General features: G+C 32.5%; 1 protein-coding gene across 4 annotated transcripts in view; it reads right to left on the bottom strand.

Annotated features, from left to right (window-relative positions):
* The window catches only part of LOC146533532 (sodium- and chloride-dependent transporter XTRP3), a 34,835-nt gene that overhangs the window by 3,573 nt on the left and 6,226 nt on the right, over window positions 1-25,036 (bottom strand). For 2 of the 4 annotated variants that reach the window (XM_085194825.1, XM_085194826.1), the window contains exons 2-11: window positions 15,359-16,147; window positions 11,690-11,922; window positions 9,716-9,946; window positions 9,375-9,485; window positions 8,781-9,022; window positions 4,562-4,712; window positions 3,853-4,054; window positions 3,197-3,356; window positions 2,674-2,836; window positions 2,172-2,372 (exon numbers count right to left, since the gene is read on the bottom strand). In XM_085194825.1, coding sequence (XP_085050951.1) covers window positions 2,172-2,372; window positions 2,674-2,836; window positions 3,197-3,356; window positions 3,853-4,054; window positions 4,562-4,712; window positions 8,781-9,022; window positions 9,375-9,485; window positions 9,716-9,946; window positions 11,690-11,922; window positions 15,359-15,620 — 1,956 coding nt within the window. In that variant the 5' untranslated portion in view covers window positions 15,621-16,147. Of the gene's footprint in view, window positions 1-65; window positions 137-1,246; window positions 1,325-2,171; window positions 2,373-2,673; window positions 2,837-3,196; window positions 3,357-3,852; window positions 4,055-4,561; window positions 4,713-8,780; window positions 9,023-9,374; window positions 9,486-9,715; window positions 9,947-11,689; window positions 11,923-15,358; window positions 16,148-25,036 lie in introns of all 4 variants that reach the window. The other 2 variants (XM_085194827.1, XM_085194828.1) reach the window with 2 other exon arrangements.

Genomic DNA, 25,036 nt, shown 5'->3' with positions numbered 1-25,036 from the left:
TCTTTATACAGGTTGTTCCTTTTATATTAATTAATTAAAAAGCAAGACAATATATGGAAACAAACATTTATTTCTTGGGTCGTCGTACGATGCTGGTGGGGAGGCGCGTCGGTCTCTCGTCGCTGCTGTCCACACCCTATATATACCATATAAATACTATTTACATACACACGGGCAGACAAATTTTGCTTGAATTAGTGATAAAGTGGCCTAAGTTATTGTTTTTTCTATGGTATCTATTTGTTTAAAATAATTTAATTTCATATTATGTAAATAGTGTTTCCTTTTTGTAATTTTAATTTATATGTCTCTACTCTTTGTAGTCCATCTGTACCTACGTGTTTCCTTGAGATCAAGATAAAATTGATATTAAAGTCTACGGGCTTTTGGAGCACAAAAAAATTAAGCTCAATCAACAACACATCGTTTTTACTGCGTTTTGTATTGTATGAAATTTTCCATATAATTAAAATCTATAGAGTGGGCCTACAGATACGAAATTTGGCACGAAGTGACAATCAATACAAATGAAGGAAAAATTCGAAGAGGAGGAGAAGGAGAAAAAATCATTACAAACTTATATTTATATATTTTATTTTATAAAAAATAAGTGCATAAGCCACAAAACTTTAGTTGGTCAACGTTTATAAATAGTAACTACGGGTACTTAACCGTTGAACCGTAATCATGAAACTGGTATGGAACTTTCGGTTGGCGAGTCCGACTCGTTCTGGACCGGTTTTTTAAGGTTTGTTAGGCCACTTTTACACTAATTTCGTTTTACAAACAAGACAAACATATTTATAGTTATATAAGGCATGTGTATGTATTTATACATATGACAATGATTCTTTGTTATATTAGCGGACTTGGGTTAGTTAATAGTAGAAGAATACTAATAATATTTAAAATACTGGCATTTTTGTCGTCAATCGGGTTCTGTATAGAGGATTTTATTAAAGAAGATTTTAAATTGAGTTAATATAGTAATATTAGATAACAAAAAAAACATGAACTTCAATCTCTGTATGATATAAAAAAAATACATATTATTTTATTATATTTTCATTGAGTTTAAAACTTTGAGATAAGTTCTCATAAGGCAAAAATTGTATGAAACCTTCATACAATTTTCAAAAAAAATCAATTTGTATTAAATTCAATGAGAGAGATAAGGAAATCAGCATAAACAATAAGTAAAGCATGATTTTGTCTAATTTTGGGGGTATAATGATTATTATCTTACATCAAAGTCCCCGATGGTGAACCTGGCGGCGGCGTCGGGCAGCAGCTGCGCGGGCGGCGCGCTCTCCGGCGAGACCACCTTGTTAGTCACAACATGGGTGATACTTATGTGATATTCATTTTGGCTTTTTTCTTTTTTATTTAAAGGCTGTTTTATTTAAACACTCTACAGACATTCGGCCAGCACTCTCTTTCTCAATATTAATTTTTATGTCTCTCTTTAAGAATAAGATTAAATTTACTCTGTATATTTACTCTGTTACTAATACTGAGTGATGTCTAAACGATTTTTTTTCTTTTATATTGTTAATTTGATATGGAGAAACAGTTGAACTTTGTGAAATATATTTGGTAAAGTTTAAGTATAAGATTAATCGGTCAGGAATGATTTTTATATCTTTTTAAAAAATCCGGCTCGAAGGACCAATTTAGATCAATTCTTAGTTAAAAATTTATTTAGAATATCACACAATTATCAAACAGAACAGTTAAAACAGTCACATTTAAAAGAAATAAGAAATACCAATTTAGCGAAAGTTAGCTACAATTGTTAGCATTACAAGCATGTACTAATAAACATTGTACATAGCGCTAGTGGTTGATAGGAATGATGTAGTATGAAAATGTCAGAAATATCTACACAATATTAATTAATATATATAAACAAATATTATCAATAAATGTTTTTTTTATATTTATAGTTTTTTTCATGTATTTTTAATACCGATATAGTTATTTGCTATGATATTAGATATAATACTTATGAAACATTAATAACTGCGACACAGTTTAATATTGCTTGTTACTATGTTATAGTCGCCTTAATTATTATTTTCATGCACAAAATTTTAAAAAGTATTTATTTATTATCATTTAATATGAATTCATAATTTCCATTATAAAATAATTATAAAAAAATGACTCACATCCTGATCGCTCATCATTTCCTTAGTAGATACGGTAGTTTCAATCCTCCTGATAGATCCTTGATGTATATCCACATCGAGGGCCAAGCATTGGAATCTCCTCAGCAGTAAGACCACTGGTATTGGCAGAATACCAGCGAGGATCATGGCCACAGCGATACCTAGCACCCAGTTGGGATAGGGTGTTTTTTCTACACGACCCTACAGAGTGATTGAATAGAGAAATAAATGACAAATAGTAGTATAATATTTAATATTTTTTTTTTAAATTCACTCATTTCTATTAATTTGCAGGCAAGCAAAGTGAACATAACATTTAATTTGTAGAGGGAGGGAGGTTTCCATCTTCTTTTCTATAGAAATAACGTGTTGAGCGGCGGAACTCAATAATATAAATAATGAAATCCCTCGTCAGGGATTCGAGCCCATAACCATCCACGTTTATAGTCAAAATCTGCCAACAGAAAAAGTTATAAATAAGAAAAACATTGGCAATACAAACCTCTTCAGCATTCCAAGCGCCATAAGTAGGTGGGTTCAACAACATAAAGATGAGAGAGGACAGCAGGATGCAGGACACAATGAAGGGTCCGACGTACCGCCACGTGACCTGCCAGTACCAGCCCGGGCGGTAGCCGGTCATCTCGTAGATGTCGTTGGTGAATCTGATAACATTGAACATTATAAATAATTGGTATATTATATAAATTTCTACCATTTCTAACTGAGTGACTGACGAACAAAACAACGCATAGCCTAAGCTACTGGATTTAGAAATCCTTAAAAATATTTTTTGAAGAATGTGTCACAAAACTCTAACGGAACGGGAAAAGGAAATAATCTCCTCAGTTTTTCTATTTTACGTTCTAGGTTTTCAGGCAAACAAATTTGTGGGAAATTACTAGTATACAGAGTGTTTTTGTTATCACCACTTTAAATTAAACCACAGTTTTAACAACTCTATAAAAGGCTAATATAATAAACATTTAACACAAAAGAGATTTTGCCAAAAAAGGAAACGTTACTTCTCATGTCCGTATATGTATATAACAGCAATCATTTCCAGCAGCGCGACGACCACGAGGCCGATGGTGCCGGCGAAGGAGTCGAACATCTTGAGCCAGTACTCGCCGGCGCCCGTCGTGAAGATCAGGCCGACAAAGAAACAAACGGTGCATACGAAACCTACGATAGGTGGAAGTAGGTTTTATATTTACTATTTTTAGGGATCCGTTCCTCAAAAGGAAAAATTTACCAAGAGCGAGTTGGACTCGCACACCGAGAAATCCTTATAAATATTACGATTGTAGACCAGAGGTTAGTACAACTTATAGATGTTGGCAAACTTAAGGTTGCGGGCGTCATGCACTCACTTTCACGCACTTTCCGTTGACCAGTCCTGAAATTTGCTCCAAATCTTTGGTGGGCAAATTCGACGCGTATTTGACCATTTTTATTATATTTAGTTTCACGATTTCGCATCCTACTGATAAGATATACCTTTCAGTATATGTTGGGTAACGAAACTCAAGCTCGCACTTAATCACGGGATAATAGCGGGGATATGTACATGCAACTTTTTCAAATGTTATAGTATTGTAAAAAGTTAAAAACATCCAAATAAAACAATTTTTGATTTACATAAAATTAAAACAAAAATAAAACGTTTCATAATACTTACCAGTAATAACTGGTTTGCTGAACCTCTTAAAGAAGTCAATATCAAATATAGTACACAACATGCCTTCCATTATACCGATCTGGCTTCCAAGACCCAAAGAAAGAAGCATCAAGAAGAATATAATAGACCAGAAAGGCGCTGGCGTTAGTTTTAGTATAGCTTGTGTGAAGACGATGAAGGCCAGTCCTGTACCTTCTGCTGCCTGAAAAGAAGAATTATTTATGATAAAATTCTATTAGAAAAGAATATTTAGAGACATGAGTAGGTTTAAAATGTATTAGTTTAACTTCACGCTGTATCCCAGCATACCAGGGTAGGCAGAGGGAACCTAGTGTTAAGACACTTCGTTCCACACTTTCTGCCGTATTGTAGAGGCATTGCGTAGCAGAATGGCAGAACTCAACGCCGCGCTTTGCCTCGACACCAGAGCGAAGAAATGGTAACATAAACGTAAATAAATATTTCACTTCCTCGCGTGGGATCGAACCCACAACCGTCGCGTTACAGTCACGCCTTTGTGCCGCTACGACACGACGGCCTTAAATATCTCCAAAACTCCTGTAGTTCCTCTGGTGTTGCACGGGGTCGTGGGCGGCGATGATCACGATCTGGTGACCCGAACGCACGTTTGCCTTGTCCTTTTTCCATAAAAAAAATATATATCGAATCCACTATCCCCTAAAAGTAAATAATGTCTTTATATATTTACCTCCTCCAACTGTTTGCTCATAGCGCATCCGGTGAGATTGAGCGACGATACGGTCGTTATGTTTAGAGACGGAAAGTTCTCCTCGTAGTACTCCTGAGTGGAGTTCAACGTGAAACCTCCGATTTGGTGCAATGCTAATACTTTTATTTCCCTAAAAAAAAAGAAAATATACCAATTTTTTTAATTCAGTAAGATATTACTTATAAGTATTAGATTATAGTTAATTTATTCGGTCTTTATCTCGCTTATCTCGCACCTATAGGAAGAGAAAACCTAACAAGACACTCCGATCTTCATTTCTTTCTGCCTGTGACATCACCTATTGTCTCTAAGAATGATGTAAATTAATTTTGCAGAAACGCTATTTTTTTTGATATTTTGAATATTTTGTATGTAAAAGAAATAATATGTATAAGTATAAACAAATGGACTTATGTAACAAATATAAATAAAGATAGAGTATTATGAATGAAACATTAAATAGCATCATACTACGTCCTTATATCAATATAGCACGTTATATAAAATACACATAAACCATTTTATTATTATTCTTACACGTGGAATGTAATGTCCCGAATTATATAAGTAATTTTATTTTTATGTATTTTAGTTTCACATTATATCCTGTACATAGCAGAACCTAGCGTTAAGACACTCCGTTACCCTTAAGACAATCTATTACCATTAAGACGCTTCCGTTACCCACTTTCTGCCAAATTCTCGAGGCATTGCTTGTTTATGTGGCGAAACACAACGCCGCGTTTTGCCACGTTACTAGAGCAAAAAAATAAAAATATTAAATAATGAACTTCCCTTGAAGTTATATTATAATTAAATAATAATTATTATTACATATTCATTTATTTAATACTAGCGGACGCGCGCAGCGTCGCTTGCGTATTTAAGGGTGAATTCTAATGACCCATGAAACATGTGTTTAATTATATACTTTTAAGAGTCTGAATTTCAAATTTTATAAAAATTGGTGATGATTTAAAAAAAAACCTATACAAACTTTCAACCCCTTATTTGCACCTTTAGGGGGAGAATTCTAGAAAACGATGAAACACGTATTCAATTAAATACTTCTAAAAATCTAAATTTCAAATTTTATAAAAATCGGTGCCGATTAAAATTTTTTTCCATACAAACTTTGAACCCCTATTTCACCCCTTTAGGGTTAAAATTTTTCCAAATCCCTTCTTAGTGGATGTCCAGATTATGAAAGTAAACTTTTGTCCAAATTTAACGTTTCTACGCACAGCGGTTACGGCTGTGCGCGCGTCTTACCTCAGTCAGTGAGGACAAGTCCTTTTATATATATAGACCAGCGGACGCGCGCAGCTTCGCTAGCTTATTTAGGGCTGAATTGTAATAAATAAACCATGAAACATGTGTTCAATGAAATATTTTTAAGAGTCGAAATTTCAAATTTTATAAAAATCGGTGGCGATTTGAAGATTTTTCCATACAAACTTTCAACCCCTTATTTGCACCCTTAGGGGGTGAATTCTAAAGAACCATGAAACACATGTTTAATTAAATATTTTTAAGAGTCAAAATTTCAAATTTTAAAATAATCGGTGGCGTTTTAAAGATGTTTCCATACAAACTTTCAACCCCTTATTTGCACCCTTAGGGATAGAATTCTAGAAAACGATGAAACACGTATTCAATTAAATGCTTTTAAAAATCTAAATTTCAAATTTTATAAAAATCGGTGCCGATTTAATTTTTTTTCCATACAAACTTTCAACCCCTATTTCTCCCCTTTAGGGTTAAAATTTTTCAAAATCCCTTCTTAGTGGATGTCCAGATTACGAAAGTAAAGTTCAGCGGTTACGGCTGTGCGTGTGTCTTACCTCAGTCAGTGAGGACAAGTCCTTTTATATATATAGATCACTTAAGTGTATTTAGGAAAAAATAATTGCTATTTTATTACAGTTATCTATTACTGCTATAAAACGTCAAGAAATATAACGACATATCAAAGTCCAATTACCAATTCAACTATAAATATACTTATTATTGAATTCAATCAATACTAAACAAAGAAACTCGATCTTCAATATAGGTATTTGACTAAAAATAACATGCTGTATAATATTTCAAGCGATGCCCCCTACATTAGTCGGTCAACTGCGTGACCGGTTAATTGCTTGCATGATGGACGGTTATGAACGTTTTGTTGTGATATCGCTATAATAATACGCATTTTATCAATTTAGAAGCTAGTATGTGTTAATTTAAGATGTTTTTTGACTATCTATATACTATACTAATATTATAAAACTAAAGAGTTGGTTTGTTTAAGCGCGTCAATCTCAGAAACTACTGGTTCGAGTTGAAAAATATTTGTTTGTTGGATAGTTCGTTTATCTAGAAAAGCTATATAGCTTACTATATTACATCACTAGTTCGAAGTACCGAATTCGAGACATTCGTACATTGAAATTTACTTTTGCTTGCGGCTTCGCCCGCATATACAAATTTTAAATAACTAATAATTGAGTTTAACATGTGGTATAGTCCATTGACTAACTATTCACATTTGATGAGGTTTCATCGACGTACAACTTGATGTAATATAGCCTAATAGTCTAGAACACAGGTAGTTCATGAGATAAACGTGTTGAATTAAACAAACTCTTCACCCTTATAATATTAGTATCAGTACAGATATCGATATTTCAGACAACTTTTAAAGTTCTCATTCGTTATAAATAAGCCGACATGTGCCACTCGGAACTAGGCCGAACTCGCCTGGAAGCCTACTGAAATATTCATAACGTTACGACTCTTACCTAGTTGTACGACCATTAAAATTGTCTTAACAATTTATATATTACCAGCTTTTACTTACTGTTCCAACTCCAGTGGAACGTGGAACGTGCCAATAACTACTAAAGGAATCAGTAGTTCTTGAGATTGACTTGTTATATCAAACAAATTCTTTAGTTTGTATAAAATATACACATGGTATATACTGATATTGAAATATATATTTTTTGTTTTAAATAAAATCTCAATACATTATGAGCCTCATATTGCCGTCGTAGTACGTTACGTGCGTTAGCGTTATGGTTTCAATTCCCAGTCATAGAATTAATTGTTTTATAATTCTTCGCTCTGATAACAAGACAAAGCGCTGCGTTTAGTTTCGCTACTCAACACGTAATGTTTCGAAAATTGGGCCGAGCGTGATGAATGGAGTATCTTGAGAATCCCTCTATCTATCTGCACACAGCAGATAACAGCGTGAAATAAAAAAATATATTATAGTAAGCACGTATATAACTATTAAAAGAGAATACGTTATATACTCGTAGCTTTACATTTGAGTATCAGTCGTAATGCACGAGGCGCCCTATTAGCTACTACAAATAAAATCACACACGTACTGACGTAACGACGCAATATACGACCGGGCAACTATGTTGCTTTTTTATTGTACTTCCTGAGAATTTTATAAGAACTAATAATAAAAATGTTTTCACGCTTTTCACTCACATGTCAGAATAGGCAAAGAAAACCTAGTATTGAGACACACCGTTCCCCACTTTCCACCCAATTTTCGAGAGATTGTATATCGAGTAGTGGAACTCAACCCCCCATTGTCTTTCAGAGTGTGGACATAAAAAAAAACTTAAATAATATCATTCCCCGAGTGGGGATTGAAACCGTTACCATTGCGTTTAAGTTGCATCCCTCTACGCCATGATGGCCGGTCTAATGATATATTTCCATAAAAACGTCATACTGTAATTATTTGGATTCATGATTTCATAGAATCGATGTATACTAGCAATTAGTTGACTTAAAATAGAACTAAATGCCGTTATAAGGATGACTCATGTTAGTTTTTCATTGAAAAACCCGTGAAACGTTTTTACTTTTCATTGGATCATAACAAATAATAAATATATTATATTTTTTATTCGTAATTGTAATTATTGTTATATTACTATTTTATATTGTGTTTTTTTTTGCATTTTAGCTTCACGCTTATTCCTGACTTCTGTTTTCAACTTTCATAGAAATTAATTAATAATGAGTAAGAGACTAAAGTGCTTAAATACTTGTGCCTATAATCTGTAATTTTGCTATTTTTAGATTCACTTATTCTCACTATTTCTTAATCAAACAGAACAGACGATTGTACTGTCAGACAGTTTACCTGTAAAAACATTACAAAAAAGAGAAATAACCCACTTACTTGCCAATACATTTCTCCACCATAGTGTACGCCTTGAAGCCCAGGATACTAAATATGACGACCGACGCGTATATAGCAGTCAGCGCGTTGCACACGGACACCAGCAGCACGTCCCTAACGCAGTTGTTGTTGGGTGTGTTGTAGGAACCGAAGGCGATGAGGGAGCCGAACGCTAGACCGAAGGAGTAGAACACTTGCGTAGCCGCATCTAACCAGACGGTTGGATCTAGAAGTTTTGCTAGCTGTAACAATTGTAAGGTCGGTTTTAATAAAGATTGTAGATACACGTTTTTTTTCCGCAAAGGCAAAGGGAAAATTTGTGTTAAAATACTTTTAATTTTCCATTTTCCGCTAAATCTTCCAAATATTATACGTTTAGTTACAGAACTGGTGTCGCAGGGGCAGTTCGATTCCTACTCGGGGAACTGAAACATTTAATATTTTCATTTCCTCGGTCTGGTTATACGAAAAAAAGGGGCGTTGAATTTCGCCACTCAACACGCAATGCCTCAAGAATTATATATTTAAGTGAATCTGTTATAAATTTAGAAAAAAGGTGTATTAAATTATATATTAGTTTCAATGGTAACTTACCTTCGGTTTGTACATGTGTATAATTCCGTCAGTAGAACCAGGTAAAGTTATGCCGCGAACGAAAAATATTGTAAGCACCACATATGGGAACAGAGACGTGAAATATACCACCTGAAACAGAATAAATATTATATCATAAATATATTCACTTTTTTATTTTTTAATTTACGATTTAAATCCACAGTCAGACTAGTAGTTAAACACTTCCAATTCTACCTTACTAAAATACATAATAAATATGAATTCTGAAATTTTGGAAAAACATAAAGAAAATGTTCCTTAAACCAACCAAAGAAAACTTATTATATAATTTTTCAGCCAATTCCTAAATGACAACTTACCTTACCACTGCTCTGAATACCCTTCATAACGATGAAAAACACAATAATCCAAGCGAGCAGCAAGTAGCACACTATCCACCACCGAGGAGTGCCAGGTTCTTCAATATTTGGTGACGCATCCAGAGCTTCTCTGTACCAGTAGTAGACGGTCGCTGAGGCCTTGTTACATTCTATTTCGGCCGAACCGTTGTCTCTGGGACAATGGGCCCAGGGCAGTTGGTCAGCGCTGAGCTGATGAGAGAGATAAAAGGAGTCTTTGATATTACTGTTTTCTTTGCATTTAGCTAATTTTAGTCATTTTCATTTGACCGTACAGACAAAGCCGGGGTAAAAACTACTGTGTGTTAATATAAAATGTTAACTCTATAAGGAATTATACTAAGAGTTTAGTTTACTAGTTTTTTATGCAAACTTTTATTATTCATATAGCGTAATCATTTCAGATTTTTTTAAGGTTGCAAATAAGTGTGTCATAAATAAACTGTATTTTACTAAATACATTCTATTTAATATAAGTTTACAAACATTATAAAATAGAAAATAGAAAAAGTTTCATTATAGATTAACACTAATATCAATGTATATAGATAGATATTGCCACGGTTTGCCATCTTACTAGAGTGAAGAAATGAAAATATTAAATATTTCAATTCCCCAAAGTGGGAATCGATTCCACAACCGTTGTGCCCGTCCGCCATGACGGCCTCTAAAATATCAGGAGATAAAATATTGATACTACAGAAAAAATAAAACTCCAAATAAAAATATTTTTATAGTCGTTCTAACCCGACATTTTATTCGAGATATCCCTGGAGTCGCGTATGACCAATTACGTAACTGTGTACCCAATTATATAGAACATATTTATGCAATATAAGCACATAAAAGAGTCGTGTTCTTTCAAAGCTAAACAATTTTATATAATGGTCCATATAAAATGACAAATATAAGAACAAAAGAAATCCAATTCGAACTAGTAACCTTTGATTAGCGCGTTCAACGAAACAACGTTTACAGCTTTATAATATTTAAAAGGTACATAGTTAAATAAAATATAGTTATTTATTCTGTTATTTATATCTGAAATATTTATTTTCTTTATAATTTTCATTACCAATTATCATATAGTATATAGTAACAATATTATTACGCCATGTTTGTTTGTATGTTAAATTTTTTAATTAATCAGGTGTCAAGATTAGCATAGCCAATATATCCAATCGAACTAGTAATCCAATTCGAACTAGTAACCTTTGATTAGCGCGTTCAACGAAACAACGTTTACAGCTTTATAATATTTAAAAGGTACATAGTTAAATAAAATATAGTTATTTATTCTGTTATTTATATCTGAAATATTTATTTTCTTTATAATTTTCATTACCAATTATCATATAGTATATAGTAACAATATTATTACGCCATGTTTGTTTGTATGTTAAATTTTTTAATTAATCAGGTGTCAAGATTAGCATAGCCAATATTTATCTAAGGCCAAACGTCATGATTACCCAAGTCTCTATAAACCACGTGCAAAATGTACACAAGATGAGATTTATAACGAATTGCTTTCTTCATAATAACTTATAAATACTAGCAACGGAAAAACTTTTAAGGGCTCTATAAAAACATTAGATTTTTATTTTTTATATATTTTTTAGCTTACTTCGCTTAGTTTAAAAGTTATAGCGACTTACTTAATTTTTTTATTAATTTGGCAAAAACAATAACATAAAATTTTGTAAACTAGACACTGAATCTAAAGCCTTTGCATGTTTATTAATATGTACGATACGGCCAATGTAACACAGCCGCCTCGAAATTAGATTCTATGAACTTTCGCACGAGAACATTAATGAAAAGAAAGAACAAATCGTAAAATCAAATATTAGCCATCTACAGTTAACTTCAGGGCGGCCACAACTGATCGACCGTACTGTAGACGTACATACATGCCATACAAATAATACTCACCCTAATACTATTAAACAAATAGAAGAAAACCCAAGTTATAATAACATTGTAGTACAAAGCGACGAACAGCGTGACCACACAGCTGGCGATCCCAATGCCACCGAGCCAAGGATGTATGGTGTTCCATACGCCGAGAGATCCCAGCCTCATCTTCTGACCTATAGCCATCTCGATGAGGAAGAGAGGCACGCCTTCTAGTACCAACATTATAAGGAACGGGATGAGGAAGGCACCTGGAAAATATTATTTGTTTTAATCTATATATATAAAATCGAAAGGTCACTCACTCATCACGAAATCTCAGAAACTACATGTGCTAGGAATCTCAAATTTTGCATAGGAGTTACTTATAAGACGTAGGTGCTCGCTAAGACGGGAATTGGTAATATTCGACTTCTAAGGGGTTGTTTTTGGGGTTGAAAGTTTGTATGAAACTACGTTACTACAAATGTTAGGAGTCTCAAATTTTGCATAGACGTCACTAGGTAGTCATGGAGACAGAAATTAATAATAACATAGTTCACGCGGGTGAAACCGCGAGCGGGCCGCTAGTTTTCTTATATTCATAAGTAGAGATAGCAAAGTCAACGTCATCAGTCGCGATGGTTGGGGTAACGTGTATAACGGAGTATCTTAACACTGCCGCGCCATCTATATATATGCGGATATAGTGAAGCTAAAAAAATAATTTTGTGTTAAAATACTCCTTGAAAGTAAAGATTTTCAGCAATATTTCAGTCCTAACCCATAATGGATGAAAAAGATTTGAGCCTAAACTTTAATGGCAGTTTGAAAATATTTTATACGATTTATATAGAAACATTACTAAACACAATTACAGCATAATTATTATTTTAATAAATTTTAGAAACGTCGTCTGGAAAAAACGCTTTTTTACCTCAAATTTTAATATTCAAGTATCATACATATGTAATGTAATTGAGATTATACATATGTAATGTAATCTCAGCAAACGTAATAAAAAACATTTTTTGTACTTTAAATTAAAAACTCCGAGTCCGCCAAACTTTCATTACGAATAATGCAACCGTTTGTAAGTAACAACGATATAATTTACAAAGGCCGCGTGGGTTGTTCATTCCGCTTTGAATTTAGCTGGAGCTAGTCCTGTTTTATTAAGCTTGGACACGTACTGCAAATACAGTGGAGCTTCGAAGATTAGGCTGTGCCGGAATATCTTTTTAAATAAAAGTATTATTTATTATAATAGCACTAAATATCCTTTTTTCTTCCTCGAAATCGGAAATCATTAAATTATTTAAAATTCCTTGTTCTAGTCGAGAGAGTGCGGTGTTTAGATCCGCCGCTTAATGCACATATAAAGATGATGAAAAGTAGTGTTAGTTGTTATCCTCTCACTATACGAATATTTTATAATTAAAAAATCCCTACGAAAAAAGCTTTTAAAAGCAAACAAGGAACTAAATAAGAGCTGATAATCTTCTAACAATAGAAGTATTTTGTTAAATCATGGCTAAGAACATTCTCAATTCAGTCAAAAAAAACAAGATCAAAATTAGTTTATCAGTTTGTGAGCTACGATTCCACAGCAGACATACAGATACACATACATATGTTAAACTTGTAACTTAAAAATTTCACAATATTGTTTACTTTGCATGACTAGCTATTTTTATGTTTTTTACGACTTGTACGAATTCCAAAAGACACAGGGTTAAACCCCTGCGACGGTCTTAAAAGTGGTATTAAATTTATATAAGACCGACGACCCAGCTTACGAGGTTCTCTTTGTATAAGTAAATTACAATGATGCACACTAGGTCTAATGTCATTGAATTGAGTCAAGAAGAAGTAAAGCGAAACGATTAGACAAGAAAAATCGTAATTTCAACAAAAAACCAAAAAATAAATCTACAAAACTTTTAGAGTTAATAACAGAGTTAATGACAGAAAGACTTATAAGCTGTGGGTTGACTCTATTCAGTACAAAAGCGAGCTCTACACATATAAAATGTAAACAGTAACTTGTGTCTCAGAGTCTGTCATAATAGTAGAACTAAGCAAATCTCGCAGTAGTTTTTTATTTCTGATCACTATAGAAAAGTAGCAGTAAGCCGCAAATAAACAAGAAATTAAAATATAAGAGAGTAAATAAATAAATTTGTATGAATCTGCATGAATAAAAATGTAATATGACATGCCTTAATTAATAATAGAATGACCGTATATACAAATAAATAAATTTAAAAAAAGGAAAGTGTACATTGCACATATTTAATTCCTTTGCTGTTATAGAATAAAAAGCAATGCACGTAGCAGGTCTACGGCGTAGACCCGTAGCATCAAAATCAATACGGCGCCACTCCGCGCTAGTACTGTCTAAATTTAGAAAGATTTTATCCACAAATCTTATTAAACATTCTTTTTTTATGTTTCGATTCCTTTGGTATCAAAATTAAATATCAATGCTTTTACTATCATTCTCCGCCGATGACGTTACAGTGACGCATTATTACGTAATTGTTCAATTGTTCATTCTTTTTTTTTAGCGTCTCGCTGTATACCACCCAGCATGGTAGGAAGAAGAAATATAGTTTGAGAACATTGCGTGTTGAGCGGCGGAACTCAACGCCGCGCTTCGTTTCGACACTAGAGCGAAAAAATGAAAATATCAATTGGAATAAATATTTCATTTTCTCAAGTAGGGTTCGAACCCACAAAAGTTCAAATTACATGCGTACTTGTTACATAATAACAATGAGACCATAGAAAACGCTAAACTTGTTTTTATTTGCAACCATACTCTAAATTTATATTCTTTTAATGGAAAAAGTTCTATAAATGTTTTTAAAATTACAGTTTCACCTAAATTGTTTATGGTAAAAAAGTAACGTGAAGTGAAAGGGAATACGTTTCTTTCTACTCTTCGCTGTTACTCTTTTTAAGTGAATAGCTCTTTTATTCCGCAATTTATTCAACGTTTTATTCCACATTACTAGGCACGATTTAAACGCGACGTTTGTAGGTTCGATTCCCAATCGAGGAAATATTTTACTTTTGCTTTTACTTTAATCTACTTAATGTCTCGAAAATTTATTAAAAACTATGGTACGAATTCTCCTTAGCTATTGGTTCCCTCTGCCTTAGCGAAAAACCGTAAAGCTATTTTGGTTTTAGATTTTTTGTCGATGAACAGCGGGATTTTTTAACATTTTAAGTAAAAAAGCGGGACTCGTTCGCCAAAAGCGGGATAAAATTTTTTTGTAATAATGATTTGATTTATCATTTATCGATTTGAACAGAGCATGATAGGAGCAACCCGCGGTATGATGTTGGCTGTTGGATTCAAGAGATTTGAGTCCCACTACGTTCAATTTTTTATACGTTTTCTAAAATATTTTATTACACATAATATTATCAATTGAATGGATAGTAGTATAAATCCATAGTTTGTATAATATACCAATAATTTGATATGTCCATTAAATCATCTAATGACATCGTACTCATGTTATGTTTTAGGGCGAAAACTATAATTACTTTGATGCATGATGGCTCGATACAAATATAAACCTGCCATTTCATTAGGTATATCGATTTTATTCTACTATAAAAGATTACTTTCCCAGATAACTCTTTGTGTTATTTAAAAAAAAAATTGTAGCAGTAATAAAAGTAATAACTCACCTCCGCCATTTTGTTGACACAAATATGGAAACCGCCAAATGTTACCCAGACCTACCGAGTAACCGATAATTGACAGGAAGAATTGAAGTTTCCCTGACCACGCCGCTCTGTCCTCATCAGGCGCGTCTCTTTGCAGAGAGTTTCTGGACCCTTGAAGCACTATGGTCACCCCATGTGGTCTTTCAGTACCATCAGCTCGAGTATTCAACGGCGCCAACTCATGTCCATTTCGTGGACCAATCGGCTCTGCTTTTGCCGCCATTTTACTTGTCAACAGTCACTTTTTCTATTTTTCTATCAGTCAACTTGATAAAGCTTAAGCTCTTACGCGTAAGAACAAGAAATTACTAAACTTAATTATAAATTAAGCTTAAAAAAAGTTATTGTCAATATTTAAATGTGTGTAAGAGTGTGTGCAAAAATCAAATAGCTGTTTTCAATTTGACAAGATTCTTCGAATGATAATCGTTACCTATAAATATGTTCATAATATTTAATATTAGGTTTGATGTATCTCGTAGTCGTATGTGAAGTACCGTATGGCGTCTTTCTTCACGAACTCTACGACTTTAAAATATGTCGTTGTCCTTTGTAACAGTTTTTGTCTTAGTTTTAATGAATCCCGAAATACGTACGATGCCTCTCTGTGCATATGAGTTGGTTTCTGTTACTTAAATATGTAACTAGAATAACATGACTTTCCAGTTCCCACTGTACGAGCTAGTGCGGGTAGTTCGCTATTAGGCCCATCTTGAATTAAGATAAGATAAAACGAATCCAACTGGAGATCTGTGGACAAAAGAAATATTTAAATTACAAATTTGAAAAATATATTATACATTTTATATAATACAAAAACCCTAATTCCGGACGTTCAAATTTTTATACTTATTTTCCAAAATATTTTTGTTTCTTTAATAAGGAATTTGGTAGCAAGATATAAAATAAGTAAAAAACATAATCTGTGTATAGTAAATGAAATGTTTTTAGTAGAAACGGAAGATATGGTATTCATGTACATACGAGTATAGCAGTATTGGTACCTGCATAAGAGTTGGCGGTACCTACTGCCTGCCTGCAAATCTGCAGTACTAAACCAGCAAGCCGTATAGAAGTGCAGCACGTATGACGATTAATGACATGATGTTACTTAAGCCGTATAAGCTAATGAGGATATGAGAAAAGAAAAAAAGGAAGCAAATACAAAATACACGGCGTCGTTTACATAATTGGCACATAGAGACTACAAAGAAGAATTTTATAGAAGAGTTCTTGTAGAGATTAATATGTACGTACATAGTTTGTTTAGATGCATTGAAAAGAGATTGATGAATAGTGAAAAAGATTTGGTAGATAAAATAACTATAAGAACGTTCAGTGCAAACCGGACTCGCCTACCGAGGGTTCCGTACCAATTTCACAATTGTAGACCCACGGGAAGTAACCAATAGGTTCGATTATTCCGCTACTCATTACGCAAAATCTATGTTATTAAAAAAACCGTACAAATATTGGAAGCTTCGAGCTTTTTCTGAAATTCAGACTTAGCTTAGCCAGAGTCCTTTCATCTGATACCTCACTTGAACTAGCGGCTTTAATATAAAATGTTGCCCCTACGAACGAACTACGGACCCTAAAAATGAAGTGAAAAACGTGTCTTAGTTTTCTTATATGGGTCATAATCAGAAAAGTGGACATTTTCGAATTCGTAACGTAACTGATAAGTAACAACACTGATAATGTTTGTTACGAAACTGATGACATAAGGCATTATACACAACAAAATAAGAATATTATATCAATAAAACCATTGTTGTTTTTATTTAATGAGAAACAAATTAAAATTTTAAAGATTCAATCGTTGATTTAACAGATTATAAATGTAAGAAAACAACAAAGTGACAATATTAACAATATAATAATGCTAGTTCGTAACGTAATAAACTTATATTTCTAAAGATCACAAAGTTAATGATAAAATTAAATCCACTTTAAAATATATCAAAATTTGAGTTGTTATCACTGGAATTAAGTTTAATTCTTTGTAAGTGTTTATTCCGCATATCTTTATATTTAATAGGATTGGTCTGTTTAAGACGTTCTCTATATATTTTATGTGTTTCAGCATTTGACATAGGAGCCATAACGCTTACTGAAAATAAAAAAATATTTATCAATAGGTATTTAATAATATTTTATGTTTATTGTTTAGATCTTTAACAACGCTAGTACAGAACGTTTTTGTTTTTAAATAAAAGCCTCACCCGCTTGACCTACATATTTATTAATTCACTATCTCCAGAGAAAAAAATAGTAATTACAAAATCACAATTAATTTAAGGAAGAATAAAAAAATGTTTTTAAGTAAATCGGTTAAGCCGTTTCTGAGATAAGCGTGCACAAACACATTAGACCAACAAGCAAACAGGCAAAAAACTTAAAAATCATTATTTTTAGTTACTTTACGTCATCAAAAGTCACCAATTATTTTTTTCATATGCCAGCAATTTTTTTTTATATACGTATCTTCCGATGGTAACGTAATTGTGAACTAGGCTTCATATTTTCTCAGTTTCGTTACGTAACGAAATGTAACAAAATTGAGAATGAAGTCTGAGAAATTCTAACCTTTTTAAATATTTGCTCATAACCCACGTGTTGCATGTGCAAGCACTGAAGTTCTTTTTTGAGATTTTGTAAAAAGAAGCAAATAACATAAACAAGAAAACGAAATTATAGAATACTTACCAAAATAAAAGCCGTTTATAACCCTGAGATATAATTTCACGCATTCCCTTTAAAACATTTGAACCCCTCTACTGCTGCGAGAACACTACTGGTTGTAGCTACGACAGCATTGACTTTTAGAATAATGGTGCCACAATAAAAACTAATATTAAATACCATTCAAAATAATTGCGTTCATATTTTAATTGTACGTTACTAGCCCTGAGTAACAAAAAAACAATATTTTGGGACAAATTTACTTAATTCATATATATTATTTATTAAATAATGTATCAATAAAAGTAATTCTACTTAATATTATGCATAAAGTAAAGTAATATAAACATACCTGAAATCAAATAAAACCATAAATATTCGTAACAAATCAATTTTTTAAAAAGTAAAGTGGTGAATGGGACACGAAAAATTGTATGGAAGCATTTTGAAAAGTTTTTTGCAACTAACAAAAAATACTATTATTAGCCATAATACATTTAAAATATTACAAAAATCCTTAAGTTAATAAGTAAATTTATCTTAAATGGCAAAATATTTAAATTATCTTTAAAATTGTATTTTTAAAACGCATTCAAAGTAGCGGGACAAGAAAAGACACAAAATGTACACTTTTTCTGATTATGACCCATATATATTTTATGTTTAGCTCGACAAAATCTCCAAATATGCGTTATATAAAAGCGTTCGTCATTGTAAATGCTACAACTCCTTTAGTACGTAATTTTGTAATCTTATTGTCGGTCTTCATGTTACAGCCGACCGACAAGGCGTTACGAATACGTAATATATTGATTTACTATTGGGCGACGAGTTAATGTAATTTGTTATGGGAGGTAGAAAATATCTCCATTGTGACGCAAAATGAACCAAAATTAAAATAAACCACTGATAACCATCCACTGATGGAAATTATGTAATTTTCAAAAATATATATAAAACTTAACTTAATCCAAATATCTAATTCCAAAAATATCATCTACGTGTCATTTATATGAAGTCGGTTAAAGCAGTAAAGCAAACAACCTTAATATACTTGAAGCTGATTTTTACTATATACGTAGTAATATATATAACATTATATACTGAGCTAAAAAATAGGTTAACCATATAAAAGGTTTTTAACAACTTATCCGCGGCCATTGCTGGCACCGTGCCAACCTTTATATTGAATTCTATCAGCAAACGCAAACACTCAGCGCAGTTTTCCAATCTCACTTGTAAATTGTGAACTTAATTATATAAACTGTATATCGTTGAATGAAAAAGTAAGTGGTACAGTGTCAGTATGTAAATAGTTTGCCACTCGCGGTAATGGGTTATTTTCATTTCATTTAATGCGGTGTTAAGTTCCGCTACTCAACAAGTAATGTCCCCAAAATCAGGCCGAACTTCTTGCTGTATCTAGTTTTAATACACTCCGTTCATTACATTACATTGCTAATTGAGCGGCGGAATTCTACGCCGTTAACTGAGAGGCACAATGGAAATATATGAATGAATCCTCCCACAGAGAATCAAATCCACAACCAAAGTCAACTTCACCGCTATGCTACGATGGCCTCATATTTCTTGGTTATTACGGAAAAAGAAATACCAAGTCAGTTTATATGTAAATGTCATTACATATGAAAATAGTAATACCTTTAACAATAAATAGATTATGTATATAAACCTTCTTTTATAAATATATATTTTTGGAAATATCGTTATAATATCTTGTATAACATATAAAATTATTTAATGTATGAAGTGGAGTCGGTAAGCGTCACTAGTTCAAATAAAACAATGAGAATGAACTTGAAAAAATAGGCGCAGTTATAGCTTAAGCTAATGTTGTCATTAGCAATATACTTTATATTGAGGACACTCCTTCATTTTGGGGTAAAATGTTTGGTCGCTTTCTGTTGAACCTATTTTATTCCATTACGTAAAGTATGAAAGAATGAAAGATGCCTTCGTGGCGCAGAGGTCCGTTGGTCTGTAAAATGCGATGTATGTGGGGTCAATCCATTTCGAAAAATACATTATTATTTTCTGCTCTAACATGATCGAGCGCGGCGTTGAGCTACGCACTTTTTTTACGTTAACTCAACACACAGTGACGGTTTGTGGGTTCTATCTGCCTGCTGATGAATTTAACTTTGAGATTAAAAAAAGAGGTAATTTTAGTTAATTTATTAATATTTTTGTTGTTGTTATATTATCTCAGATTTAATGTAGCAAATTTTATTGACCATGTTTTCAATTTAATCAATACATTTTATTATATTAAAGGAATAAACTTGTTATTTATGCATTGAAAAATGTTATTACTTAAAAATTCTAATATATTTTTAAACTTTTCAGTAAAAATTATGAAAATGAGCGTTCAACATGCTATTTCAGTCATAACCCTTAATTTAACTACATACTTGACTCGATGTATGCTCGTTAAAGTGCACCAACGTTTGCCAACATTCTTGCATAATTAAAAAACTTTAATTAAAACTATAGGTAATTTGTAAAGTAGTTTCATAACAGCCCCGAGTTAGAAAACTAGGATGAAAATTTGTATAGGAATAGTCTTTGTCTAGATAAGTGATGTCAGTAATTGTTAATAGGACTTTAGTTAGTTTAGTTTAGTTTTCTATGCGATGAGTATAGCTTGAAATCCTTATGAATGAATGTTTACTTTTTAAGTGAATTTAATTTATCTATATAATAAATATTATTAAGCTGAATAATTGTTTTGGTTGAACGCACTAACCTCAGGAACTACTTGAAACCGTATAATGCGTATTAATAAGCGGTAAATGGAAAAAGAGTGAAAATAAGCGAATACCTGGTCGAAATTCGAGATATATTCGTATTGAATGGCGGAACTCAACGACGGCCCTAAATCTTATATAATTTGTCGAGCAAAATTTCAACCCCTTACCATCGTGGGCTTTGACCGAGTATTAACTTGCCTACTGTGCCTATTTAGTTGACCTTTTAGTAGGTTATTGATTCAACAATGAAAACCAAGTGGGCCAGCTGCTAATATCCCGTATAGCGTGCACAACAGCGATTACGTTTTTAAAACTGCATGGAAATGTTCAAACAAATCATGGTCACGGTGAATTGTAGTTCAGTGAATGTGCAAAGCTATGATAAGATATAGCGTGATATATTCATGGAATTAAAGTACTTCTTGCATAGTTTATTGCGTATTTTGTTTTTTTTTGCAGAGGAAAGTTTTTTTGCGTTTAGACACAACTTTTCTTTTTTCTTTTTGTTTTAGTCTAATTTTTCCAGATTTTGCATTCTGAATGGTGGAATAGGAAGTCAAAAACATTTTTTTTATATTATTTATACTAATAAGTCTATAATAATGATTGATGTTTGCATTAGGTATATGTAAATAATATATGTAATTTAACGCAATAATATCCGTGAAAACTAATTTTGTATAATGCGTGAAACAAACCTTTTTTTATGTCTAATAGCATTGTTTGAAAAGGCATTGTTTGAAAAGATAATAAATAATAAATATACCTAGTTATAAAAAGTTATAACTCTGAAATTTTCATTTCAAGACTAATGTTTATTTTGCATCAGCATGGTGTGTGGCTGCAGTCGAGAACTGAGAATAATTTATTTCCCCGGTTGGGGATGCACCCACAACCATTGCGTTTAGGCTATTCCCTATACCACGATTCTACGTTCTACTAATAATTAATATATATTTTATTCATTCATTATTTTTGTATTTAGAGCATTAAAAAAAAGACATGATTTGCTGAAAATATTTTACGAAATAAATTTCTTATAAAATATTCTCAAATTTAAAATGATTATTGTAAAAAAAGATTAATTTGTCATTTCCATTAAGTATTATAAATAAAAAAAAATTATAATGATTTATCACAACCTAATTAAGATGATCAAAGAGATTTTAATGCAACAGTAAAGAATAACATATTTCAGTCAGTGTCAGAACTTTAAAATTTTGCCTTTTATTTGAAGTATCTCGCTTTAAATTAAAAAACAATTTTATATTGAAAAAAAGCTAGTGTTAAGACGAGAAGAAAATTCAAGATCTTAAGGGGATAGGCAGGGAGATGATGAATAGAAGATAAACTCATGACCAGAGTAATAATGTAGATTAGAATTACATGCCGCTTCGCCTGCTTGGTTAAATGAAAACAATTATTGAACTACAACCCAATGAGGATAATGAAGATATAGATTATAGATTGTCCAACACTAACATTTTTTTTCAATTCGAATTTCGAACCCGTAGTTCCTGAGATTATCGCGTTCAATCACACAAATTCTCCAGCTTTATAACAATAGCATTGAAGGGTACATTTGTGTCTATATAACGTTATCACTATATAACATTATTATTACTACTCACAATAAAATACTTCTACACGTGTACATTGATATTTCTTACGTCTCCTGTAGCGGAGGGTAGGATCAGTGTCAAGGACGGCGGGTCAGAGCATTGTTGGCTCAGAAACTGGTTCCAAGGTTCGCCACAAAGGGGTTAGGGCTTTGTGAGCAAAGAATGTTTTCCACTTTTAATGTATAGGGCTCTTTGAATGAATGAATTCTTAAGGAGATTCGTTAAAAGCCGTTTTAAATTAGGTTAAGCAGATGTCTGTTTGTACAATGTTGGGTACGTTGTGCGTCGCATGTTTTAAAGAGTTATTGTATTGCGATATCGTTTCTTATTCGTACTATGTATATATAAAAATCAAGCTTTATCCTAGATATATAGCAGGAACACAAAGGGACCCTTTTAAGATATTAACGTTACGGTCCCCATTTTTCGCCTAGTTTTCGAACCATTGTGAAATAGAATATAAATAGGTATTAAAACTTACTCAAGGCCTTCTAAGGATTCTTTGGTCCTGGCGGTATTATCTTCTCTATTTACTCACAGATACATTTTTTTCTGTTTAGTGTAATTTGGTACTCGTTATAGATAAGCGATGTGAAAGATTAAAAGTGAAAAATTGTGCACATAAATTTTAAAAATAGCAAGAAAATTGAAGCCGCATTCCTTTGGACGGCCAACCGTTTTTACTAACTGAGCTGTATACTCTATGGTTAAACGTGTCTTCAATGTTAGAGTGTACAATGTCAATGTTTATATTTGAAATAGGCGTTTCCTTGATCTGGTTTAGCGAAGTTCGGCGTCATTTTCCAGTAGCAACACGCAATGGAAGATTGAAGATATAATAAAATTGAAAATGATTTATTACAAGACGCTTATACCGAATATCTAAAAAGTTCTGAGAGAAAAATAATATGAAATGAATTATTTTCAATACACAATGTATCGAAAATTGAGATGAGTGATGAACGGAGTGCCTTTACACAAGCTCTGCCTGTCTTGCTATATGTGAGATAGAACGTGAAGCTAACATAAAATATAGAATATTCATAAAAATGCCCTTTACATTTAAGTAAAAATTATTTGACAAGTACGTAGCCTGTAATTTTCATGATATTTTCAAAAATAGAACAACACAATAAGTAAGAAAAATATTAATGAAGCTCGAGGAAATGAAATACACTATTTTCATTTCCTTGATGTGGTAATAAGGCAAAGTGTGGCGTTGGTTTTCACCAATTAATACGCAATACCTCAAAATTCAGTGGAAATACTTATGTTATTACTGTAAAGTTTCATCTAAATCCGTTCAGTAGTTTTTGCGTGGAAGTGAATAAAGAATCTTTCATGTTTATAATATTATAAATATAAATAAGATATGACTGCAAAATATAAATAACTATAGGTAGCTACGCGAACGTATATGTTTGGAAAGTGCCCATAGAAAAGATAAGATACGCAGTGCTAACAGTACCTTTATTTTAAAATCGTAAAAGCTTGTTTGTTGTACAGATTGCTAGCCTTGTCATTAACTTCTAGTTATCTATTTATAGCTATAATTAGTTCTTAATTGGTGATTTTCTTTACTTTATGTCTTTAAGATGAGATTTTGTTTGATTTAAGTATAATAAATTAGGTGTAATTTTTAAATTACTATATTTATCTCATATATTAAGCCGTCAGTAGTAATGCTGTCGTTGTACAGTAGAAAAGATTCATCAATTAGCATCAACGGATATGGATTTCTAAAAATATGAAGTGATAAAACATTTTCTCTGTTTACCACGGATTTAAAAAGAAAGTCATGTGAAAATTGATAAAGTAAGCCAAAGGGCTCTTCTCGGTTAAGAGCACAGTCTCTAGGTCACAGATCGATAGTGCTGTCCTTCCGCCCTAGTCAGTGTCTGCATATACAGTGCTTCTGGCGCCGCGCGAATTTTATTATGTAATTATTATTTTCTAAACAGAATGAGCACCTTTCTACTGTACCGTGATAACCTAAATTTATGGTTGTAAATTTTTTTTCACGCCGCTTCACGCTGCCATGGAAACTAGTGTTAAGACACTCCCGATCCAATTAAGATACTTCCGTTTCTCCTTTCCGTGAAATTCTCAAGGCGTTGCGGGTTTAGTAGTGGTACTCGCCGCTCTTTAATTTTAATATATTAATAAAAAAAAAATATTTAATTTCCTCTATTGCGAAACACCAGCAAATGCAGAAGCAACCTAATATAAGACACTTTGACCCCTACTTCCTGCCCAACTTTTGAGACATTGCGTGTTGAATGCTGGAAGTCAACGTGATGAAATTGACAATAATTAATTTCCCCGATTGAGAACAGAACCTACACTCGTAGAGTTTGCAGTCAGACGTTAGAACGTCTGTTAGGACATTTTTTAATTAATGACGACAAGAAAATAAGCAACCAAGAACATTACTTAAGTGCCAGATAAAATCTTCTATGTACAGTTGTATGGAAAATGACAGGCTATTGTTCTAAGCGTCCGTCAAAACGCCAACAGTGTTCAAAGTTTATGACAGTTTTCTAACTGTATAGGGTGTTCTA

The sequence above is a fragment of the Heliconius melpomene genome, chromosome 12, assembly GCF_056956725.1.
Source record: "Heliconius melpomene rosina isolate 202511_hmr_F chromosome 12, ASM5695672v1, whole genome shotgun sequence".
Taxonomy (NCBI): domain Eukaryota; kingdom Metazoa; phylum Arthropoda; class Insecta; order Lepidoptera; family Nymphalidae; genus Heliconius; species Heliconius melpomene.
Note: the sequence above shows the minus strand (reverse complement) of the source record. Positions and strands in the feature narration are given on the sequence as shown.